The following is a 23,712-nucleotide window of genomic DNA, read 5'->3' on the forward strand; positions in this document are numbered from 1 at the left end:
CCAACATGATGTTGTGGTTAAGAGCAGGTGGATTCTAATCTGGCAAACCAGGTTTGATTCCCCACTCCTCCACAGAGTGGCAGAGGCATATCTGGTGAACCAGATGTGTTTCCACACTCCTACATTCCTGCTGAAGTGACCTTGGGCTAGTCACAGTTCTTCGGAACTCTCTCAGCTCCATTTACCTCACAAGGTGTCTGTTGTGGGGAGAGGAAGGGAACAGAGCTTGCCTTGAGTCTCCTTACGGGAAAGTCTCCTTGAGACCTTGAGTCTCCTTACGGGAAAGAAAGGAGGGGTATTAATCCAAACTCTTCTTTTTCTCTTGCTTGGTTACAGTGTGGGGTTTGAAGAAAATGAATGGTCCACTGAATGGGTAATTCATCTGCAGGGCTGGGGGTCTGAGATGCGTACTGGGAAGGATGTTTGTAAGACCACACAGTTTAACATGGTTGAATTTAGAAGTAGAAAAAGAGGGACAGAGAAAGCTGTGATTGCTCTGAAGATGAAGTGCCTTCGGCTGCTCTGTCTGTGTGATCTGATAGAGTGTAGCAGATCTGCTGCTTTGACGGAGTGCCTGTTTGCATCCACTTATGACTGCAAGCTTTCTTTCATGTAGGTGTCCTGCTTTACATGGGAAGGGGGCATATCAGCACACCTACTGAGGATGGAGACAGTGGTCTTAGACCCGAGGCCTAACCAGAGAGAAAAGAGTTAATCCTTCAAACACTTGTATAAAAATAAACAGACTAGCCAGGGGAGAAAATAAATTCTACAGTGAAAAATTCCTGGAGGCATTAAGAAGTTCTAATGCAATCATCCCCTGTGCTGTCAACCAGTAGATGGGTGACGAAGCAATGCAGCTAAAAAACTGACACAGTTTAACTATTACATTTAATTTATATATTTACAGTAAAGATGGTTTTCTGATCACTAGTTTTATGTTCCTTATCTCAGTGAGGTTGCAGGAAAATGCACAACTGTCAACAAAGGTTGCAAATAGTTGCAATGGTTAACAGGGATATTCCAGAATCAAAAGTTGCACAGTCTCTTTTAAAAGGACCAACCTAAATATCATGCGACAGTGTGCAACCTTGCAAATTTGCTTGAACACGTTACCTGCCTTGGGGTAGGGAGAAACATTAATTTTGTTTCAGATGCAAAGGTTTCAGGGTTGGAGTCCACATACCCATTCTGCTGGCAGAGGGGCTTTTGAAAGTCTTCCACTGAAGATGCCTCAGAGTCTTTTGCCAATGTGGTGTAATGGTTAAGAGTGGCAGATTCTAATCCAGAGAACCGGGTTTGTTTCCCCCACTGCTTCACATGAAGCCGGCTAGTGATCTTGGGCCCGCCATAGTTTGCTCAGAACTCTCTCAGCCCCACCTACCTCACAAGAAGAAGAAGAAGAGTTTGGATTTATATCCCCCCCTTTCTCTCCTGTAGGAGACTCAAAGGGGTTTACAATCTCCTTTCCCTTCCCCCCTCACAACAAACACCCTGTAAGGTGGGTGGGGCTGAGAGAGCTCCGAGAAGCTGTGACTAGCCCAAGGTCACCCAGCTGGCATGTGTGGGAGTGTACAGGCTAATCAGAATTCCCCAGATAAGCCTCCACAACTCAAGTGGCAGAGCTGGGAATCAAACCCGGTTCCTCCAGATCAGAGTGCACCTGCTCTTAGCCACTGCTCTTAGCCACTACGCCACTGCTTAGCCACTACGCCACTGATGTCTGTTGTGGGGAGGGGAAGGGAAGGTGTTTGTAAGCTGCTTTGAGACTTCTCAAATGCAGAGAAAAAGCTGGGTATAAAAACTGTTCTTCAAGGAAAAACTCCTGCTGGAGGAAATAGTTTCTGCTAGAAGAACTTTACTTTTTATTGCATTGACACAAAGTCATAGCAAACAACAAACACAGAATCATAAATTCACAGAACAGTTTATGTTGCCAGTTATAGTATACAGTCCTCAACCTTGATAACAGACTGATTTCATTATATCTCCCATTAAAAAATCACATCATAATAAAACGATTCGTCAGTCAAACTCACATCAGGAAATCTTAACTTTATCTTAGTCTTAACAGCCAAGGCAATAAGCGTTGCCATTTGCAACATTATCTGCCAATAGCATTACAAGTTTATTCAAACCTGATCTCCCTGACAATCATAATAAGATATTTCCAGGATATCTTCCTAATATACTGTAAATTTTGGGCACCTGACCTGAACATAAGGGCCAGAACAGTTCTGCAGGACCCAATTAAAAAATCTGTCATTGTAGCATCTTGCCTCAGAAAATTATAAATATCTCAGAAGTCTAGATGTTATGGCTACTTCCACAAACAGATGATTCTTCATATAGTTGTCATTGCTGCTGCAAATACAGAGACATTCATGATGGCAGTGGAGAATTCACACATGGAGAATTCACACAGGAGCAGCAGTGGCGTAGGAGGTTAAGAGCTCGTGTATCTAATCTAGAAGAACCGGGTTTGATTCCCAGCTCTGCCACCTGAGCTGTGAAGGCTTATCTGGGGAATTCAGATTAGCCTGTGCACTCCCACACACGCCAGCTGGGTGACCTTGGGCTAGTCACAGCTTTTCGGAGCTCTCTCAGCCCCACCTACCTCACAGGGTGTTGGTTGTGAGGGGGAAAAGGCAAAGAGATTGTAAGCCCCTTTGCGTCTCCTGCAGGAGAGAAAGGGAGGATATAAATCAAACTCACCTCCTCCTCCCTCCTCCTCCTCCCTCCTCCCTCCTCTTCTTCTTCTTCTTCTTCTTCTTCTTCTTCTTCTTCTTCTTCTTCTTCTTCTTCTTCTTCTTCTTCTTCTTCTTCTTCTTCTTCTTCTTCTTCTTCTTCTTCTTCTCCTCCTCCTCCTCCTCCTCCTCCTCCTCCTCCTCCTCCTCCTCCTCATACTTCCTTTGTATCAGTTCCCTTCCCACAACTATCACTCCTTCCCCTTTTACTGGAGGGCTTTTTAAAACCAGGAACCTTGTGGAGTGATAAGGGAAGGTGTACAACCAGCATCTTTCCTTTATAATTCTGCAGTGAATTTTGCCCTGGGCGCCATTTCCTCCCCCTACGCCCTTGCTATCACCCCTTAACCTTCTCTTCTCCAAATTAAACATATCTTGCTCCCTAAGCCGCTCCTCATAGGGCATGGAATCCAGACCTTTAACCATTTTGGCCACCCTCCTCTGGACCCGTTCCAGCTTGTCCCTGCTTTTCATCCAGCAAGCTTTTGAAAGCATCTGTGAGGTATCCAGGTGTCAACTAAATTCATACCTGCTTCAGTAAGTTTTCTGCCTTTGGCTGAAATCAAAAAGAGTTCAGCAAAAGCAGCCTTGCCCAGCTTGCTCCCCATTTAGTAAGCTTCCCTGTGCTTCTGAACTTTTAATTAGTTTCCCATTTTAAAAAAATACTCAGTCTGCCTTACCTCTCTTTCAACGAGGGTGCCCTCTTGTGTAAAAATTGTAAAAAAACAACAACGTCATGAACAGATGTTGGCAGGGTTATATATTTCCCTTCGTAGGAAAGTATTCAACTCACAGGCTAATATCCAGGTTATCATTTCTACAGGCATGCGAAATGGATCTTTCTCAACTGCTGCAGCCAAAACTTACCCTCTCCCTAATAGGGGCTTTCAAGAATAGGATTTCAGGGGGTGATTGGGGCTGCTGCAAGACAATGGGAAATTGTTCTTTTATGAAAGAAAACCTGGCCCCTGCAGAAATTCTACGCTGGATTCAAGCCACATTGTGTTTTCTTTTCAAATGTATATAAGTTTCACTTCTATCACTCTTCCAGAGTTAAGATAAAATGGAGATCGCCATCATGGTGACCATAAGGCTACGTGTAGGCAATCGGCATACAGCCATGCTGCTGCTGTTTGGTACCAGTCTGTGTGCATCAGTGTTTGCTTTTGGTCATCAGCAACCATTCAGACCTGCTGGGAACTTCCCCAGTCAAAGAACTGACCTGTCCCACTGAGACACTGTTTGGATTCATGCCCGATGACTTCTGTGCAGGGACGGAGTGAGGGGGGAAAGCGCCCGGTGCACTTGTGCATCCTCCGCCCCTGCCATGCCCCCATCCATCCGCACCCCGCCATGCTCCCACCACACCCCAGAATGCCCTTGCCACACCCCCGCAGGGGTGTACACCTGGTGCGTCACGTGCACACCCACCCCCGTCCCCTTGGAGCTACGCCTCTGCTTCTGTGCAATTGGCTGTTGTAAACATCTGCTTTCTTTCTGTTTTAGAAATTGTCCGGGCAATGACGCACGTGATAAACCAGGGCATGGCGATGTATTGGGGAACTTCCCGATGGAGTGCCATGGAGATCATGGTAAGAGAGCTTCTCTAAATAAAACAGTGGAAGATAAGCTACCAATATAGACAGGACATTTTCCTCACTGGCTTATAGATTGTGTTTGTTCTGGGTTAAAAAACAAACCCCAGTTCCATAGCAAGGTAATCCACATTCTGCTTTTACAAACAATACAAATGAGGCATATATTTGCTTTTCTTCTTGGGCAGAGAGGTCTAAAAGAGGCATGACCTTCCACGTGATGGAAATGTCTTCAGACTTCAGTGTCACCATTGACTTCATTAGACGTTGCCAATATGTTTTCAGCTGGGGGTCTGCGGTTTTGAGTATTAGAAATCTGAGAGAATATGGAAGGGTTATACAACTGAGCTATCAGGACATTAAATTTTGTGCTCAGTACTGGCTGCACTCATAGGGTGAGCTCATAGATTAATGAGATTCATTCATCCCAGCTTAACTGGTGCTCTGGCCCCAGGAGCCAGGAGACCTACATTACTTCTTGTTGGGCTAATTCAGACAATCTGGCGACTGGTTTTGTTACTGCAGGAGTGGTTTTGCAGTAGTACTTGGAGAATAATAGTGTATTCCATTATCTTCAGTGTGCCAAAATGTTGCGTCGAAGATCAGAAAGAGTTCTCCTCTGAGACTTGTAAATTGCTGGCTCCGTGCATGATATTCTAAATGGATATAATGCCATGTTAGTCTCTTGTAGCAAAATTATACAGGAGTCAAGTAGCACCTTACTGACTCACAGCATTTATTTCATCATAAACTATTATGAGTCCAAGCACAAATCTTCAGTTGCCATGTAATGCATGCATTATACTGTTGGTGCTAGTGGAGGCACACTCTATGTTTTCTTTGGCGTGGGGAGGAAGGAAAGAACCACCTCCTGAAATATCTTTCTTGATGATGTTGCTACAAACAAGATCTCGGGGGGGGGGGGGGGGGGGGTTATAATGCCATACAGTCCTCCTTACAAAGCAGTCATTTTTTGCAAGGAAGCTTTAAAAGGGTGCTTGGACAGATTTATGGAGGAGAAGTCGATCTATGGCTACCAATCTTGATCCTCCTTGATCTGAGATTGCAAATGCCTTAGCAGACCAGGTGCTCAGGAGCAGCAGCAGCAGAAGGCCCTTGCTTTCACCTCCTGCATGTAAGCTCCCAAAGGCACCTGGTGGGCCACTGTGAGTAGCAGAGTGCTGGACTAGATGGACTCTGGACTGATCCAGCAGGCTTGTTCTTATGTTCTTAACTTTAGTGTCTGGAGATCAGTTGTAATTCTGGGAGGTCTCCAGGCCCCGCCTGCAGGTTGGCAACCCTATCTATTGACAGTTTTACACACTGTGTAATAATGACAGGAACTTCTGTACTAGGTATACAGACCTAAAGGCATAGCACTAAACCTAAGGGGGATATTTGGTTATTACAGCAAAGTTTGCCCAGTCATAGAAGCGTGATATTGCATGCAGTAAAATAAAACTGCCAAGAAGTATATTACAAAAATAAAACTTACATTTATTCAAGTAGTTTCAGTTAACATTCAGGTTGCAGTCAAAAGGAGAGAGAGATGCCTAATCTAAAGGAGAAAGATGAGCGTGAGCTAGGGAATACTGTCCCTATCATGTGGCCAGATAATCCAACGTCACGTATGTGGGAGTATGAGGACATTGTTTCTATAGGAGAGACTCTGTGAAGCTCCATGTGAAGAATGGTACAATAGAACTAAGGGCAAAGGACAAGAACGAGGTCACAGAGCAGCTCCCAGGACAAAGGAAGGCATCCCATTCAAGGAAACAATGCTTGTATCCACTAGAGCCGTGGTGGCGAACCTTTGGCACTCCAGATGTTATGGACTACAATTTCCCATGGCCTGCCAGCATTATTGGCCATGCTGGCAGGGCTGATAGTCCATAGCATTAAGGATGCTCCTGCCTCCCATAGAGTCAATGGTGGTATAGCAGTTAAGAGCAGGTGGATTCTAATCTGGAGAACCAGGTTTGATTCCTCACTCCTCCACCTGACTGACAGAGGCTTATCTGGTGAACCAGGTGTGTTTCCAGACTCCTACATTCCAGTTGGGTGACCGTGGGATAGTCACAGTTCTTCGGAACTCTCTCAGCCCCACCTACCTCACAAGGCGTCTGTTGTGAGGAGAGGAAGGGAAAAGGAGCTTGTAAGCCACCTTGAGTCTCCTTACAGGAGAGAAAGGTGGGGTATAAAACCAAACTCTCTCTCTTCTTCTTCATACCCCAGGCATGCTGAGTTGCTTACTCCAACAGAACTACAGTTTAGAATCTTGATAAATGGACTAATGATGGCTGAAAGCAGGAAGTCTTCAAGCTTGTTATGTATCCTGGGGAAGGAGGAAATAAATGTCCCTGTGCAGAAACTGGACATCAAAACTGAATCCTGCCCATCATAAACAAACTTCATTCTTTACTACCTTAACAAAATCTAGTAGTGCTCCCTTATCCATTACAGATATTAACTAGCTTAGCATTACTAATGAGTAGTCTTTGTGTTTTATTAGCTTAGACTGAAATTTTACATAATTACTCTGTACTTCTTTCATTTCATAGTCACTGATTGCTGATTATTAGGGGGGTTATTCATACCACTGTATAAAATGCAGCTTTTACTGGTGGATTCGTTTTCACATATTAACATCTGTGCATTTAACTGGGATAACTTTTTAAGGCAAGCATTGTTTTAAATTATTTAATCAATTTATCAATAATAAACATTGTATCTCTGCTAATAAGACCAGAATTGTCCATTGACTGTAGACAGGGTTTCTTCATGTGGTTAGATTTCCCAGGAGAGTTCTCTACTAATGTGTTTTCCTTTTGCTATTGACTTTCAACAGGAAGCTTATTCAGTAGCGAGACAGTTTAATATGATTCCACCAGTGTGTGAACAAGCAGAATACCACCTATTCCAAAGGGAAAAAGTGGAGGTCCAGTTGCCGGAATTATATCACAAGATAGGTAATTCCTACACTGCTAATATTCATTACGAGAATGAGAAAAGAGCTTGTTTTGATTTTTAAAAAGTGTATACCCTGGAAATGTTAATAGCCCCTGCTGTTCAATAATCATTGAGGGTCTTTTGTCCAGAGCGGTTTCCCTGTGCAAGATAACAGGACTATATCATTTCCAGGATGCCTCAATGACTTTTCCCATTAATGTATTGTTACTGTTGTTTTTTATAGCACCATAATTGTTTCTGGAAAGACCAAAACTTAGTGGGGTTGCATTTAACGGGGTTGCTTGAAAGGCAGCATATGTGTTTATTTTCTTACACCAAAAGGGCCTTCTATCACAGTTGCTATTTTTTTTTTGCTCTGCCGCTTTTGGCAAAGGTATCTCCTCTCCATCCCCATGCAGTAAGCAAACACCCACTGTATTCTGAGCTATGGAGCATTTTTGAAGAAGCCCTGAACAAGAAGGTTATTTTATACCCACTTAAATATCATTATGCTGCTGCTGGAGTCTTGCTCCTTGAACTCATAGTATGGCTGGAGTCTTGCTCCTTGGCATACTAAGTCAAGCTCTTCCCATTCTCCTGATTCATGTACTTACCACCTAAATGCATGTTAAAATAACTAGTTTTAGGCATTGTTGAAGGCTTTCACGGCCGGATTCAACTGGTTGTGGTGGGTTTTCCGGGCTGTGTGGCTGTGGTCTGGTGGATCTTGTTCCTAACGTTTCGCCTGCATCTGTGGCTGGCATCTTCAGAGGTGTATCACAGAGGGACACAGTGTGTAACAGACTTCCCTCTGTGATGCACCTCTGAAGATGCCAGCCACAATGCAGGTGAAACGTTAGGAACAAGATCCACCAGACCACGGCCACACAGCCCGGAAAACCCACCACAACTAGTTTTATGTTTAACAGCTTAATGAAGGCCTCTGAATGCCCAAGTATAAATTTCTTGCACTGCTGCTGAAATAGGCTCAGACTAGGACTTTAGTGTATCTCCAAAAGGAAGAAGTCCACTGATTGTAGCATAGCCAATTAGGATGCCTTTGTAATTTGATCACTATAGGAGCCAAAACGATGAAGATAATATGCCTGTTGTTGTTAATGTGTGCATTTGATTAGTGCCATCGATATGCTGTACAAAGTGCAAGAAATGGCATTCCTCCACCCTTTTTTGGACTAAAACAATGTTGATGTTTTAAAAACGAAATATTCCTGCCATTAGGGATTCATTGATTAGAATAATTATTCACAGTATCTTTAATTTGTTTGCATAATGGGTTGGATCCCTTGGATGTGTTCTGCTGTCAGCACGCTTTCTTCCAACCCCCAGTCTTCCTGGTTTGTTGGTCCTCTGGAGTAACTGGTTGGCTACTGTGTGACAGAATGCTGGACTAGAAAGGTGTCAAACTTGCGGCCCTCCAGATGTTATGGACTGCAGTTCCCATCATCCCCTGCCAATGATGCTGGCAGGGGATGATGGGAACTGAAGTCCACAATATCTGTGACAGGGCGGGAAACAGAGTAGCGCCCCAGAAGGCAGTGCGGCAGCCTCCCACGCTGCCGCGCTGCCTTCTGGGGCACTCCTGTTTCCCGCCCTGTCACAGGGCGGGAATCCGGGGAGCGCCCCAAAAGGCAGTGCGCTCCTGCTGCTGCGCACGCGCACCCACCCCCCCACCCCGTCCCAGTTTTAAAAGATGACAATCTGGTCACTTTACCTATGATGGACCACTGGTTTGATATGTTCTTCTGTTCCTGGATGCAAGAAGTTGTTCCAGCAACAGAGAAGCCTCTTGCACCAGAGGAAAGCACTGCCCCTGGTGGGACAGATCCCCAGAATTCATCCCATTATATTATATAAAGCAAGTGTGTGTGAGTGTATGCATACACATGTAGGTACATTCAATAAATGACATTTATTTTATATAGTTTACCACTGCCTCGTTACCACCTTGTCTTGACTTGTTGGTTGTCCTGTAGGAGTTGGAGCGATGACCTGGTCTCCGCTTGCTTGTGGGATCATCTCAGGGAAATACGCCAATGGGATTCCTGAAAGCTCAAGGGCTTCACTAAAGGTATTTTGATTTGGTTCAAGAGGGAAAAAAAGAGTATGACCTTTCTTCAGTAGAAGCAAGAGGTGGTGGCTTGAAAGAAAGCAATAAGCAGAGTCCACATACACAGGATCTCACGAGACACATGAATAAAGAACTAGCAGTGTCATTATGTGCAGGTCGATAGCTATTCCAGGCAGGCTGAGTAATTGCATTGCTTGGTTGCCAGCATGGCTGAACAGGGAAGGGGCAGACACCTCTCACACATGAACAGGAAAGGGGCTGAACAGGAAGAGGCCAGGTGCCTATATATATCCCATGAAGAATGTTTGGGGCACTTTGCCCCAAGACTGCTTATAAGCAAACTGTGGTCAGCGAGTGGTTTACATGGCAGGATTTTCTTAAGTACTCCTGATGGATGCTTTTCAGATGCCCTCCAAGGCACAAGTAGCATTGTTTTGAAATGACTGGGCGAATGAATTTGCTTCTGTGCAGTGTGCAGAGGGGGACACTTTTAGGTAATGATTTGTAATGTATTGCAGGCTGCTGGGTAAAGAAACACAAACTTTTTTTTTTTTGCCAGATTTACTTGCACCCAAGAAGTCATTTGCTGTGCAATAACATTACTCTTCTTTATGGAATAAGATCACTGGGAAGAAAAACCAAGCCTGTTTGATTATTGGGGAGAAACATGCATTAAAGTAATTCATATGTGCTTGGAATGCTATCCAGAAAGCCAGGGGCTAGGTAACACCTAGGACGAAAATGAATGACTTTTATATATCAAATCAAAAAGGAAAGTGTTTCTTGATTGCAGGGTCTGGCATAAACATCCAAAACCATGTTGATGTTGCCAGGAGGTTCTTGAGCACTGGATAATCCTAATGAGAGCACTGAGATAATCCTAATAAGAATGAAAATCTGAATGCATCTTTTGCAAGGGAAAATCAAGCAATAACTTTTCCTTATTCTGTTGTACATCTGAATAAAACTGAGGTAGATTTTTCTGCCTTCGTTGCATGTTCTTTTGGAACAGCCAACTTTTCTGTTACTACTTGATCCTCTTTTTCAAATATATATCCCCTCATTTCTTCTTGCTCCCTGTTGATTGGATTCAAGGTGTCTGGGCTTGATAAGAACATTCGATGGGCTTTCACAAATAAAGAAGTGGAAGAAGGCTGGGCGAATGTTTTAGCATTCAGTAATTATGCAGGAGTGCCTCATGGCTCCAGATCTGGATGCAATCAGACACTTGGTCACTGGAAAGCTGCTACATAATTAATTGCTATCCAGGATAGTTTGTGACCACGTTGCTTCTCAAGGGAATTTAGTCACGTTTTCAGTTTGCTGTGCTGTTTCTGAGAACCTTATGGAAAGGTCCATAATTTCAGTTGAGATGCTGTAGGTGTGGTTGGCTTGAGTTAATAAAGGAACCAGTGAATGTCAGTAATTCCTAAATCATCATATTTATTCTATGTGTTGTCATGGCTTATCTCAGAAAAAAAAAACTATAACAGTACCATCCCAAGGAACCCAGCAAGCAGAAATAGTGCTACCCCACGCCCTCCAAAGATCTTTTCTGCAGTGCAGGAAGTCCCAAAAAGTAACAGAAAAAACCCTCAAAAATCCCCCATAGGTAAGGTGACCAGATTTTTATTATTGAAAAGAGGGGCGCGCGCATGAGCACACTGCCTTTTGCGGCGGCGCTCCCCGGTCAGGAAACAGGGAAGCGCCCCAGAAGGCACTGCGGCAGCCCCTGTTTCCTGACTGGGGAGCGCCGCGCAAAAGGCGCCACCACAAAAGGCAGTGTGCACGCGGCCGCAGGAGCACATTGCCTAATCGGGACAATCTCAAAGCCGGGCGGGACGCGGGACATATTGCGCAAAAGCGTGAGTGTCCCGCGAAAATCAGGACGGCTGGTCACCTTACCCATAGGGGACACAGAAATATGTCACCAAAAACATATCTACATTGGTTCCACCCTCTGGCCCACCCACAGAATGCCCCTGGCCGTGCTGCCGCAGTGTTTTGCACTGATTAGCCTGGAGGCAAGTGGCAGCTTCCAGGTCAGGTGCTGTGGAGCTCCGTGGCACCCCGGCAAGTAACCCCACTGCTGGTGCATTTGTCCCTTGGGATGACCACCTCCGCTGGCGCAGGGCTGTGCCGGCTCCAAAGAGAGATTCCCCTCCCTGGATTGGGCTGCCTGGAAATAGATACATTTGTTTTTAAATCTCACCCAATGATTTGGAGCGATTAGAACTGCAATTTGTCTTCTAATCAGTTGACGTGAGGAGTGTGGTTCCTGATTCCTACTCCTGGTTTGACTTGGAGGCAGAAAATTTGGGCCCCTGTAATTGCAAGTTTCCTGGGATTTAGCCAAATGTGGGCCCTTATAAGATTCAGCCAGATGATCAAGTTTCTTAGTGAATCTTTGGAGGTGGTGTAGAAGTAGATGTATCTCCCACCAAAATACCTGTAATCTACAATTAGATTCCATTAGATTCCAGTTGCTATGTAAAGGGGGATTACTCAGTATATCTTCTGACATCAGTGGGACCTTTTTAGATGTTTCAGTATAGACTATAGTGCTAGAAGTCTACTGTTTCTTTAAAGCTTCTGTCGACCTCTCCTGTACTAACCTTTGGTGGCTGTACAAGTGCTGGCATCTTTCCCGTCTTTGATACCAGTTCATTTTCCTGCTTCATTGACTCATGTTCTTGCAATCTTTCATTGAGAGGAGATGCCTCCTGTTGAAATGATTTAGAAGATACAGGCTTTAAACTCTTAGCTGCCAAAGGGGGAGATTTCAGAAAATCTTCTGTGTGGGGGTGTTTAGATGAAAAGTGGGCTGGACTGGATTCATGAGCATCACGACTGAGCTTTTTTTCTTTTTCCCCATCTCAATGTCTCTGAGTTATCGTCTCAATGCCTTGGAGTGCTGGCTGCCCAATACTCCCCCACAATTACTCAGGGCTCACAAACAGCCTCTTGGCATTCGACAAAAAGTGAGAACTTGGTATTCAGTTTAAAAATAAAGAAACATGGAGACCATGTGCTCTTCTTCTTGAAGAGGATTTATAGCCCAAGGAGAAGGTCATCACTCTACTCCAGTGGTTCTCAACCTTCCTAATGCCGTGACCCTTTAATACAGTTCCTCATGTTGTGGTGACCCCCAACTCTAACATTTATCCATTTTACAGATGGAGAACACTGATGCAGAGAGTCTTAGGCGACCCCTGTGAAAGGGTCGTTCGACCCCCAAAGGGGTCCCGACCCCCAGGTTGAGAACCACTACTCTACTCATTCTGTCCAGGAATGTCACCTCTGACTCCAATTCTATTTCATCCAAAATTTTGCTTACTTAAAAATTATGGTCTTTGTCCAAAACAGCCCCCTTTTAAAAAGGTACTTTTAAGAGATGCAAATAGAGAAAGAGAACCTATCGGGGTTTGGAAGTAACATTCCAATAGGATGAAACTGGAAACAAAAATATCAAATTTCAGGGGTTTTGGAAAAAAAAAAGATTAGAATCTAGATGAATAGTGCCCACACTAAATTTGAAGCACCTGTGTATAATCTACAAATGGAAGAAGGGAAACTAATAACAAAATACTATTGAATCACAAACAAAACCCATCTCAGATTATTAAAAAGAACTGAGAAACAGAATTAAATACAACTATAAATGATAATGCATGGAATAGAATATTTCAGCAAACTCCATTCAAGTCAATTTCTAGGAACGTATAAGTACATGGATTAAAGGTACATCAAAAATGGTATTGTACCCCGGTTAGGATTTATCATATAATGAAGGCTGGAAATAAAAATTGTTGGAGAGATTGTGGGGAATTGGGTACATTTATACACATATAGTGGGTTTGCCCTATGATAGTAAAGTTTTCCTGCTTTGATGAGATTAGTAAGATTATAAAAGAACAGTTAGAATGAATGATTGAATTAGCTCCGTTAAACATATTTTCCAATGGTAATGTGCATTGTAAGCAAAAAAATGTTCATAAATTTCCTTGAAGTATTGGCCAGTATGGTTATTGCCGCAAGCTGGAAAAAACGCAAATAATATTTCGTTAGAGAGGTGGTGGATTAAAATAGGAAATGTCACAGTATTGGAAAAATCAATTAATAATGTTAGAATAATACAAGGAAGAAAAAAAGGAAAAGATTCTGACAGCCCCGCCCAAGCCCCAGAAAGATCATCCCAAGGGTCACAGGAACTGCATGGAGAAACATCTGTGGGGGTCTGGGGCCCTCGGGTGGGAATGAACATGGGGTAAACTCAATCCCCCTCCCTCTTCAGCAAGCACTGCGATTTCTTCCTCCTGTCCGTCTTCAATCCAGCTCCCCAAACAACACAACTGTTCATCCACATGGGCCTCACTGCCCCAGAAATTAACTTTCGTAGGCTGATTCCACATGGGCCAAAAACAGTGGTGTGAAAGTGGTGTGAAAACGGTATAAACCCTTTTACACCATTTTAAACCCTTGTACACCATTTTCACACCATTTTCACACTACTGTTTTTGGCCCATGCGGAATCAGCCTTAGTGATTAGAAAGGGTTACAGAAATGAGAGAAATGGAGGAAAATTCAGTGTGCCTTCTGTGCATGGACGGTTGGAGATGAATCGATGCCCCCAGCCCTTCTCAGTGAATTGTGGTACACGATGTGGCTGGTGGGAAAACTTGACACAGCAAATATTGATTCCTGTGGCAAGCAGAACCAATGCTCTGGTAACACAAGGAGGCAAGAGTCGAGGGCTGCAATTTGAGAATCATGCATAATATAATAACGCTCTAGCTTTCGTGCTAATTTTGACATTCTGTTGGGTCTGATTGCCAGAGCTATCAGTGGCTAAAGGAGAAGATTGTGAGCGAAGAAGGGAGGAAACAGCAAACAAAGCTGAAAGATCTCTTCCCGATTGCTGAACGCCTGGGATGCACACTACCTCAGCTAGCCGTGGGTAAGGAGCTCTAGAAAATCATATATTTCTCCAATACTTCTTTTGTAGCTCAGTTGGGTTGCTGCACTGAGCTTGTTCGCACAGAAAGTAGGTATTCTTCCTGTATTAAATGTATATTCTCTGGAAGTCAAGTATCTCTATCCTATAAAATAGCAGATTCCAAAAAGAATGGGTTTAGATGTGACTCTGCCTTGGATGGCACTAAAAATATTCCCATTTTACAGAGACAAAGTGAGGATGCAAAAAATATTTTTTCCCTCCAAGGATGCCTGATGGGCTCTGACCTGGATCGCCCAGGCTAGCCTTATCTCAGCACTGGTTAGTACTTGGATGAGAACACCAGGATCATTATGCACCAAGGAATGTCAGAATTACTATGCAGGGGAAAACCATAGCAAACCACCTCTGTTAGTCCTTTCCTTGAAAACCCTACTGGGTTGCCATAAATTGGCTGTGACTTTACACCCACATGTATGACGAAGTCTAGGCTTCAATATGAACCTATGTCTTTCAGACCCATAACTGGCTCATTAATTCTTGGTGTAATAGTATTGAGATTCAGTGATGGTGTGCTTATATGGCCCTCCAGTGGAGATACATGCAAAATCTTGAGCTAACTTATAGCACAACCATTTTTCTTCCATTTCGTGACTGAAGCTTAACACAAAAGTACATCCCCTTGGGAGAACACAACATATGGCAAAGGGTGCCTCCAAAGGGATAGCATGCTATTGCAACTTTCCACTTTGGGGAGTTGTGACTTGAGGGACCATCTAGGTGAAGGCAACTCATCATCATTGTAACAGAGGAGTATAAGAACAAGAACCCCAGACTAGCTGAAAAATGGGACAGTCAGCCCTGCTGCTTTATGGAGAGCCTTGCTCTGAAAAGTCGCACGATGCAGCTATAAATAGTTGCCCTTAAATATTTTGAGCCTCAACAAAAATGTTAAAGGTCCCCTCTGTGACCTCTATGGCACTTGCTCAACTGTATTAGCTTTTATTCGTGGGTCTATTTGTATGTGTGCTTGGGAATCCTAGATGTGGAGCACAAGCTGGCATCATGGGGCAGATCTGGCTCTCTGATAGGGTGGCATGATCAGTCACGAGGGAAAACAAAAGGGATATGGATGAGAAACCATCATATGAGAGCCTTGGGCCATCATCCAAGACTCCACTTCTCAAACTTATTCCCAGCCCAGAATAACAACCTCTGAATGGATTTCAGGTTCTGATTTGTTATCTCACTACAAATTCTAATTTTGTGACCCCAGATATTTCCCCTCTACTCTAATAAAGCTGATCACAATAGACGTTGTACCTCTGTATCCTTCACAAGCAGTCTTTTACAACACACCTCCCACCTCCTGACTAGGATAACAGATCTCAAAAACTTCTGCTCTTCTACTTTGGCTCTTAAAAGCTTACTCCCTGAACCTCTGGTTGGTCTCTAAGGTGCTACAGGACTCAAATACAGCAGATTAAAATGGCTACGCTCTGAAACCATGCAGAAGACTGTTTGCTTTGGGACTTTTGCATGCCATTGATCTGCATGCTCTGTGTGTGCGTGCGTGCGTGCGTGCGTGCGTGCGTGCGTACGTACGTGCACGCCATCAAGTAACAGCTGCAGGTTTCCAAGGCAAGAGACGTTCAGAGGTGGTTTACCATTGCCTGTCTCTTCATGCTCAACCCTTATTTATTTATTTAGATAATTACACCCTACTTTTTACGCCAAAGGGGACCCTAAATGGCTTACAATATCATTCTTCCCTCCTCCATTTTATCCTCACAACAACCCTGTGAGGTGGATTAAACTGAGAGAGTCACTAGGCCAGGGTGGCCAAGCAAGTTTCCATGGCAGAGCTTGTATTCTAAACCGAGGTCTCCTAAATTCCGAGTTCACCAGGCTGGCTTTCTCTACCTTTCTCTATCTTCATCTATTTCTATCCCATTTTGCTGCAGCAAAAAATAAAGTGACTTTCTCAAAGTGTTGGAACTTCAAAGCAAATCATTCCATAGAATGCATGTATATAGAACGTTATCAAACTACCACACTAAATTTTACATATGTGTGTGTGAGAGTGTTAGAAAAACTAATGATTACCTCAGCTCTATGCACAAACAGTGTCTATTTTTATGGACAACAGCAACAAATTTGATGATTACAGTGAAATAATCATGAACAGTATTTTTTTAAGAAGAGGCTTCTTCCTACCTGTAGCATAATTTCTTCCTAACAGCTGTATCTCAGTTTGCTCAGGCTGTTCCAATATAGCTAACACAGCACAGAAGTTCAAGAGAGGCCATTAATCACTTTTTAACTGTGCCATCTTCACCTTGCCATGCTGAAGACACCATTTGAATGTTGCATGCAGCTGACAGAATGGGAGATAAATGATCCTGTACATCACTCCTGGCCCTGACAGGGGATTTTTTAAAAAAATGAAATCCACAAATGCAGCCAATGCAAGAACAAACCTAAGAAATCCGATGATACCGGCTGGGGAGCCTATTTATCAGTTCTGCCAACTGCTGAAGGGAGAAATTTAAACTGATCTGCAATCCAGGAAAACGTTTTTAAAAAACTGAACATGAAGAAAGTTTCACAGATAGTGACAGTCTCGGAAACAAACAGCAGAGAAGAGGTGTTAATTTACCTTTCCCACCTCCAGCGTCCCAGCATGAGGTGTTATTATTGCAGATGTTTAACTTGCTTAGATTCCTACCAGGTCTCTCTTCCGTGGCTCAGAGCAGGTGTCAACAATTCAAACTAGCACAGGTCACAAATCCAGGGTGAAGAATGCAAAAGCTGTTGTGTTGCTGACAGAGATCACTTCGACCAACAGAATAGTACTGTCTCACCTCTCCTGTTTTGCTGCAGCTCACTTGTTGAGGTTGCAAATAAAACGTTTTGGGGTAAAAACAATGCAGAAGTCCACAGAGGAAACATTTTATTTCCTGCCACAAAACATTTTAAAGTGTCTGTGTGGAAAGGGCCAGGGTAGTGAACTGGAAATGGAATTAGCAGTTTCAAGAGCCAGATTGATTGATGAAGTGGTTAGAATATCAAACTAAAACTTATCAGGTAGCTTTGGGGCAGAGGTGGGATCCAGCAGGTTCTCGCAGGTTCCCGAGAGTAGGTTACTAATTATTTGTGTGTGCCGAGAGGGGGTTACTAATTGGTGATTTTGCCACGTGATTTTTGCCTGAGTTACGCCCCTCCTCTCAGCAGTAGCGCGCAGAACTTGAAGCAGTCTAGCAGGAGGTGCACCGGCGTGCGTGGCAGCCTGCTTCGCGCCATGCGTGCATTCGCTTTCCTGGGCGCGATCTGGGCCACCGGCGGCGAAGGCCGCGCCCTTGCCACAGCCCCGCTCCAGGAATGCCCTGCACCCCCAGAATGCCCTCGCCATGCCCCTCTGCCGCGTCTCCTCTGCTCTCCTCCCAGCCCCATTGGCACTACACCACAGTTCTGGAATCCCACCTCACCATGGTAGAACCCGTTACTAAATTGCACTCTTGGATCCCACTCCTACTGGCTTTGGGGCTGCCATTCTCTCTCAGCTTCTCAGTTTCACCCCACAAAAAAGCTATTATAGAAGGAGAGAACTTCGCATTTATTTATCTTTATTTTATTTTATTTCATTTGTTTGTTTGTTATATTTATATACCGCCCTCCCCGAAGGCTCAGGGCGGTTTCCATCAACAATAAAAGTTTAAAACATCGTATATATAATTTATCTAAAATACATAAAATACTAAACTATAGATGGCTTCAGCTCTTCAATTCCCCTTTATGAACCCACGGGAGGCCGGATGTTTTTATGGCAAGTTGACATCATCCCGGCTGGCCAAACGCCTGGCGGAACAGGTCCGTTTTACAGGCCCTGCGGAAACTTTGTAAGTCCCGCAGGGCCCTGATCTCACCTGGAAGCCTGTTCCATTACTACCCACATCTCCTTGGTGAAAGGTCAGGCTAAAACAGATACAAATATATCCTTGTCCTTCACGATCTAAGAGTGATTTCCTTTCACAAAATGTGTAATAATCATCATGTGAAACAATCCCATACATGTTTAAAACAATGCATGCAGAGGCGTAGCTCCAAGGGAATGGGGGGGCGCAACTCACCAGGTGTGCACCCCTGCGGGGGCCTGGCAAGGGCGTTCCAGGGGCATGGCAGGGGTGTGGAGGGGCAGAGGATGCATCAGTGCACCGGGCGCTTTTCCCCTTTGCTCCGTCCCTGAATGCATGTACCTGTGAAGGGACATTGCACATAGGAACATACACAAATGCAATTTCACGGTCCCTATCAGATTCAGTCAACTTCCTGCATCAAAGTGCCTCAAGGCAGTGTTAAGACTATCAATAAGACTTCCATGTAACAAATTTTAACTGTGAAATTACCTATCTGAATAGAAACGTTACGCAGTGCCTGTCTTACAATGCAGTCCAAAGCTCTTCTAATTCAATTGAAAGCAAAGTCCCTTGAAGGGGGTAGCTCCCTTTGGATCGCTCTGTTAGATACCTGGGGATGCTACTGAAAATGTCTCCCATATGAGACATGCCAATTGTAAGATGACAAACCAAGGGCATTATTAGAAGACCATGCTCAAAAGATGAAAGATATGCAGTGGGACATAAGAAAATTAGACTGTTTCTTCAATGCACTTTGGGTCATTAAGACCCCAACCATATGTGAGGCTGTGGGGAGGGGCAGTACGGGTTGGGACGACAGCACAAGGAAAAGCAGGTTAACACTTCTTCTATGCTATTTCCAACTGACATCTCCCCTGAGATGTATCCATGGAGTACCTTTGCTTTGCATTTCCCCTACTGAGGTTTAAAGGATGTGTAATTTGGCCCTGGAGGTTTTAATTTTGTTCATCATCATCACAGCAATGCTGAAAGACTTAATATGACTTCTGTGTGTGTCTCCTGTGCTGATGCGTGTAGCTTCTTCCCTCCAGAACCTCCCATCACCAAGAATTCACCAGTAGGGGAGATGGGACATTGAACATGTGTGTTTCTCTGATGTCCAGCAATAACCCTAACCGCAGGGCACTTTTTCTTGTTTCCAGCATGGTGTCTACGCAATGAGGGTGTCAGCTCAGTTCTTTTAGGATCTTCTAACCCAGAGCAACTAATAGAGAACCTCGGTGCCATACAGGCAAGTACAAACCACTCTGGATTGACTAACAGACACAAAGTTCAGAAACCCTTGTGTACAAATCTGTTCAAATATGTTTAATTTGCATTTTGGAAATACATCGCAAAACTCAACTTCTGTTAGGCAGATGTTTGCATGTGCAGGGAAGCATTTTTGCCAGCTCCCCCGCCCGCCCGCCCACCCACCCCCCGCTTCCCCCCCTCACCAACCTTATGGCAAATCTCAGACTCCCCCTCAAAGTGTTACCTGGAAGTTTCAGCCTGGAAGTGTTACCTGGAAGTGTTACCTGGAAGTTTCTCCAAGAAGAATTCTGGGCTGAAACAGGAGAAAAGGAGATGATTTGGATCCAAATCCTTCCATCCACAGAGATTATGAACATAAGAAAGAACCTGCTGGATCAGACCAGAGTCTATCTAGTCCAGCATTCTGCTACTCGCAGTGGCCCACCAGGTGCCTTTGGGAGCTCACATGCAGGAGGTGAAAGCAATGGCTTTCTGCTGCTGTTGCTCCCGAGCACCTGGTCTGCTAAGGCATTTGCAATCTCAGATCAAGGAGGATCAAGATTGGCAGCCATAGATCAACTTCTCCTCCAATAATCTGTCCAAGCCCTTTTTAAAGCTATCCAGGTGAGTGGCCATCACCACCTCCTGTGGCAGCATATTCCAAACACCAATCACACGTTGCGTGAAGAAGTGTTTCCTTTTATTAGTCCTAATTCTTCCCCCCAGCATTTTCAATGTATGCCCCCTGGTTCTAGTATTGTGAGAAAGAGAGAAAAATTTCTCTCTGTCAACATTTTATACCCCAGGCATAATTTTATAGATTTCAATCATATCCCCCCTCAGACATCTCCTCTCCAAACTAAAGAGTCCCAAATGCTGCAGCCTCTCCTCATAAGATTGGGGGCAGCATGGAAACTTCCCTTTGGAGCAACTTTTTTAAAAAACCCAGAATCTAAGAGTCAGGTCTGGTTAGTACTTGGATGGAATTTGTTATACTCTGTTCCAGAGAAAGATGATTGTTTGGTCAGTTGAGGTGCAGTGGTTGATAAAATTGTATGCTTCCCCCATTAGAATATAGTCTCGAAAGAATATGAGAACAATCAATCATTTTTACATGTATGCTTTTGTCAAAACCATTATTTTTGCATTGTTGAACATGGTACTTTATACGAAAGCATTAATGCCAAAATGTATTTTTACTTTCAAACGGTTCGGGTGACCAGTGCTAACTAGGCAGTAGGACCCAGGTGGATCATTCTACAACAAAGAAGGTCCGGCATGCTTTGTTGTGTGGTCATCTTTCTGTGGAACAGAGTATACACAGAGACGAGCAATGGCAGACGCCTCTGTTCATCTCTAGCCTTGAAAACCCTCTCCATGAGTCAGCTGTGACCGGACGACACTGTCCACTCAAAGTAGATGCCTTTTGTTTTATCTCTACAGGTTCTTCCAAAGATGACATCCCACATTGTGAATGAAATTGATAACATCTTGGGGAACAAACCTTTCAGCAAGAAGGACTACCGATCCTAATGCATTGCATGGCTCAACTGGACTGCATGGCTAAAATCGCGCTCTGTACGTAGTAGGGTACTGAGGCAGTACTAATTATCCTGTTATAATTAGAATTTATTCAGCAGTCCCTCTTGCTCCCTGTCTTCTTCAGGGGGGCGTGCTGTGCCCGAATGCTGAAGCACAGCTGATCTTTTGGTCACCTGAGATAGTCTTAGCTCTTTTCTTTTGACTCAAGTCCTCAGAGTTTTGACTCGACTCCAGCTCAAGCCAAAGGGCACCACCCAGAGGGAAGGGCTGCTGGGCAAGCCCCATTGAGATGAACGAGATAGGCACAGCAGCGCTGCCATTCAGCGTAGTGGTGCAGGATCCACACTGGATCGTGCTCCATTTACTCTCCCTCTTGCCGCTTCCTAGTTATGCAGCGAAAATACTCATGTAAAGAAACAATAAAGATTTCTAAGCTTTGGGTACTTGGAAATTCAACGAAGGATGTACAGATATATTTTTTCAATACAGCCAGATACAGGTAAAGGCTTTGGATAAATGACACGAGACAGACCATTTTCAGTTGTAAAGATTTTCAAAGTTATCTCAAGAATGAGCATTCAGATTTTTTTTTCCAGTTGTCTTTTTTAATGCTGAGGTGAGTTTTTGCTTTGGGCTTCCACTACCCAAGGGCTTACTAGTTATAGTATTATACAGGTTGGCTTCTCAGTCAGTTTTAGGATTTTAGGTTAGACTTAGCAATGCCACATTCTGAAAGAAAAATGGACACATTCCAGCATGCGTTTAACTCCCCCCTTAGGAGGGCTGTGACTTGATGGTAAAATACCCATTTTGTACTATGAAAGTTCCATGTTCTAGTCTCTACCATCACCAATTAAAAGAATGAGGCAGTAGGTGACATGAAAGACTTTACCAGGGAGTAGGCACTACTGCCCTGGGTAGGCCAGAGAGCTGACTAAGAGCTTTAAACGTCGACTGGATTATATGCATTATTTTTATTACAAATCAGAAAAATGGAAAAGGTTGAAGACCTCCAGTGATAGCAGTAAATCCCATGGAATTTGATAGGAACCAAACATGGTAAAACAGGTGGTGTGGCTGCCAGTTTTCTGACAAGGGGGATGTGAAACTTACTCAACCGGCCCACAGCTTAAGCTGCTAGACCTCAATGAGTTCACCTCCCAAGCTTTATTGTCCACCCCCTCCACAGCACAAGAATTATGCTTTGCTGCCATTACCAGGGCATTTGCCTGATAGCTTGGTCCCTTATCAGTCCAATCCTGAACAGAGTTGACATTCTTCTAAGACTATTGCACAACTGTGCTTTAGATCAAACAGCGAATATAGTTGGGATCAGGCCGGAAGAACAACCGATTATTAGCTAGGCTAGGCAACTCAGACCAATATAACAATGCAAAAATGAAAACCAGAAACCCACAAGTAAAAGCCCTGTTTCTTTGACTCAAGCCTTTTTCCTTTTGGTAGTTTGCAGACATAGCGGCTGCAACTTTTATTACTCAATATAATGTATAATAAATGTACATAATGTGCAAAGCACATGTACAGTTTCCTGAAGATCAGAGCCCCATGTAGGTGAAAGGTTTTCATTGTCCCTTTTTGTGCTGGCATCCTATATAACATGATTGAGTGTGTGTGTTTTTCCAGAAAGCTCAATGCAATTTGTGAGCAGTTCATTATAATTTAGCATCTCAGAGCCTTCCCAGTCCCTTAGTCTGGATTGTGTGTCTTCTTTCAGAAAGGGTCTGTGCTAACACCCCTCTCTGCACATCGGTTGCAATGGTTCTCAGTACTCCTCTGTGGCTTAGATGTCACACTTGCCAAGTGTGGTATGTACCAGTGGTGTGTGAAATCTGTGCAGCAGGGCAGCGTCATGCTACAAGCTTCAGTGTGCAATACTGTACATATGTGGCAGTGCGGCTAGAAGTCAGCATGAGCTGACAGGAAATAGGAGCTGAGAATTCATGTAAATACACCTGTGTGCATCAGAGAGGAAGAGAGTCAGGCAGCTCTACACTTCCAGTCCTCACAAAGTGGATGGAAAGATGGGCTGTAACCCTAATCTCTATGGTTTCCTGCCACTAGTCACATGGGTATGTTGGATTGGTGACTGCATTACTTGGCACCTCCAGCTCTTTGCATCTCCATGCTGTATATTCCAAAACTCTTCCCCGTTCTGTGCTTGAAGATATGGGTTGGTCCAAGGTAGTACCACTGACAAGCTCTAGTCATGCTACCATCTAGTGCAGGGGTCTACAACCTGCGGCTCTGGAGCCGCGTGCGGCTCTTTCTGCCATATACTGCGGCTCCACATGGCTTGGAGGTCGGAGGGTAGCGTGGGCATGTCCCTCCAGCCCTCCAGAGCAGCGCTGGAAGGAAAGGGGAGTGGAGGGCCGAACCAGAGGCAGCTTCGTGCAGAGCTGCCTCTCTGGCTTGGTAGATCTTTGGGGCCATGGAAAACGGGTCCAAATGGCTCTTTGGGTGGTAAAGGTTGCCGACCTCTGATCTAGTGAGTTTGGGAAGCCCCTGGAACCATATCTTGTTTAGGTCTGAGGGCCGCACAGATCTTCTTGGGGCCTTTTCCCCAACCGAAATGGAACTTGTATCAACTCAGCAGTCTTTTGCTTGCCTGTCTTTCACTATTCTGAAAGTTTATTTATTGGAAAAC

The 23,712-nt window shown here is 44.3% G+C and overlaps 1 protein-coding gene across 2 annotated transcripts in view; it reads left to right on the forward strand.

Moving 5' to 3' along the window:
• The window catches only part of KCNAB1 (potassium voltage-gated channel subfamily A regulatory beta subunit 1), a 217,851-nt gene extending 194,569 nt beyond the window's left edge, over nucleotides 1-23,282 (forward strand). For both annotated transcript variants that reach the window (XM_048505135.1, XM_048505136.1), the window contains exons 9-14: nucleotides 4,254-4,339; nucleotides 7,191-7,311; nucleotides 9,286-9,380; nucleotides 14,217-14,337; nucleotides 19,415-19,503; nucleotides 20,949-23,282. In XM_048505135.1, coding sequence (XP_048361092.1) covers nucleotides 4,254-4,339; nucleotides 7,191-7,311; nucleotides 9,286-9,380; nucleotides 14,217-14,337; nucleotides 19,415-19,503; nucleotides 20,949-21,038 — 602 coding nt within the window. In that variant the 3' untranslated portion in view covers nucleotides 21,039-23,282. The remainder of the gene's footprint in view (nucleotides 1-4,253; nucleotides 4,340-7,190; nucleotides 7,312-9,285; nucleotides 9,381-14,216; nucleotides 14,338-19,414; nucleotides 19,504-20,948) is intronic.
• Nucleotides 23,283-23,712: the final 430 nt, after the last annotated feature.

The sequence above is a fragment of the Sphaerodactylus townsendi genome, linkage group LG08 (assembly GCF_021028975.2).
Source record: "Sphaerodactylus townsendi isolate TG3544 linkage group LG08, MPM_Stown_v2.3, whole genome shotgun sequence".
NCBI lineage: Eukaryota > Metazoa > Chordata > Lepidosauria > Squamata > Sphaerodactylidae > Sphaerodactylus > Sphaerodactylus townsendi.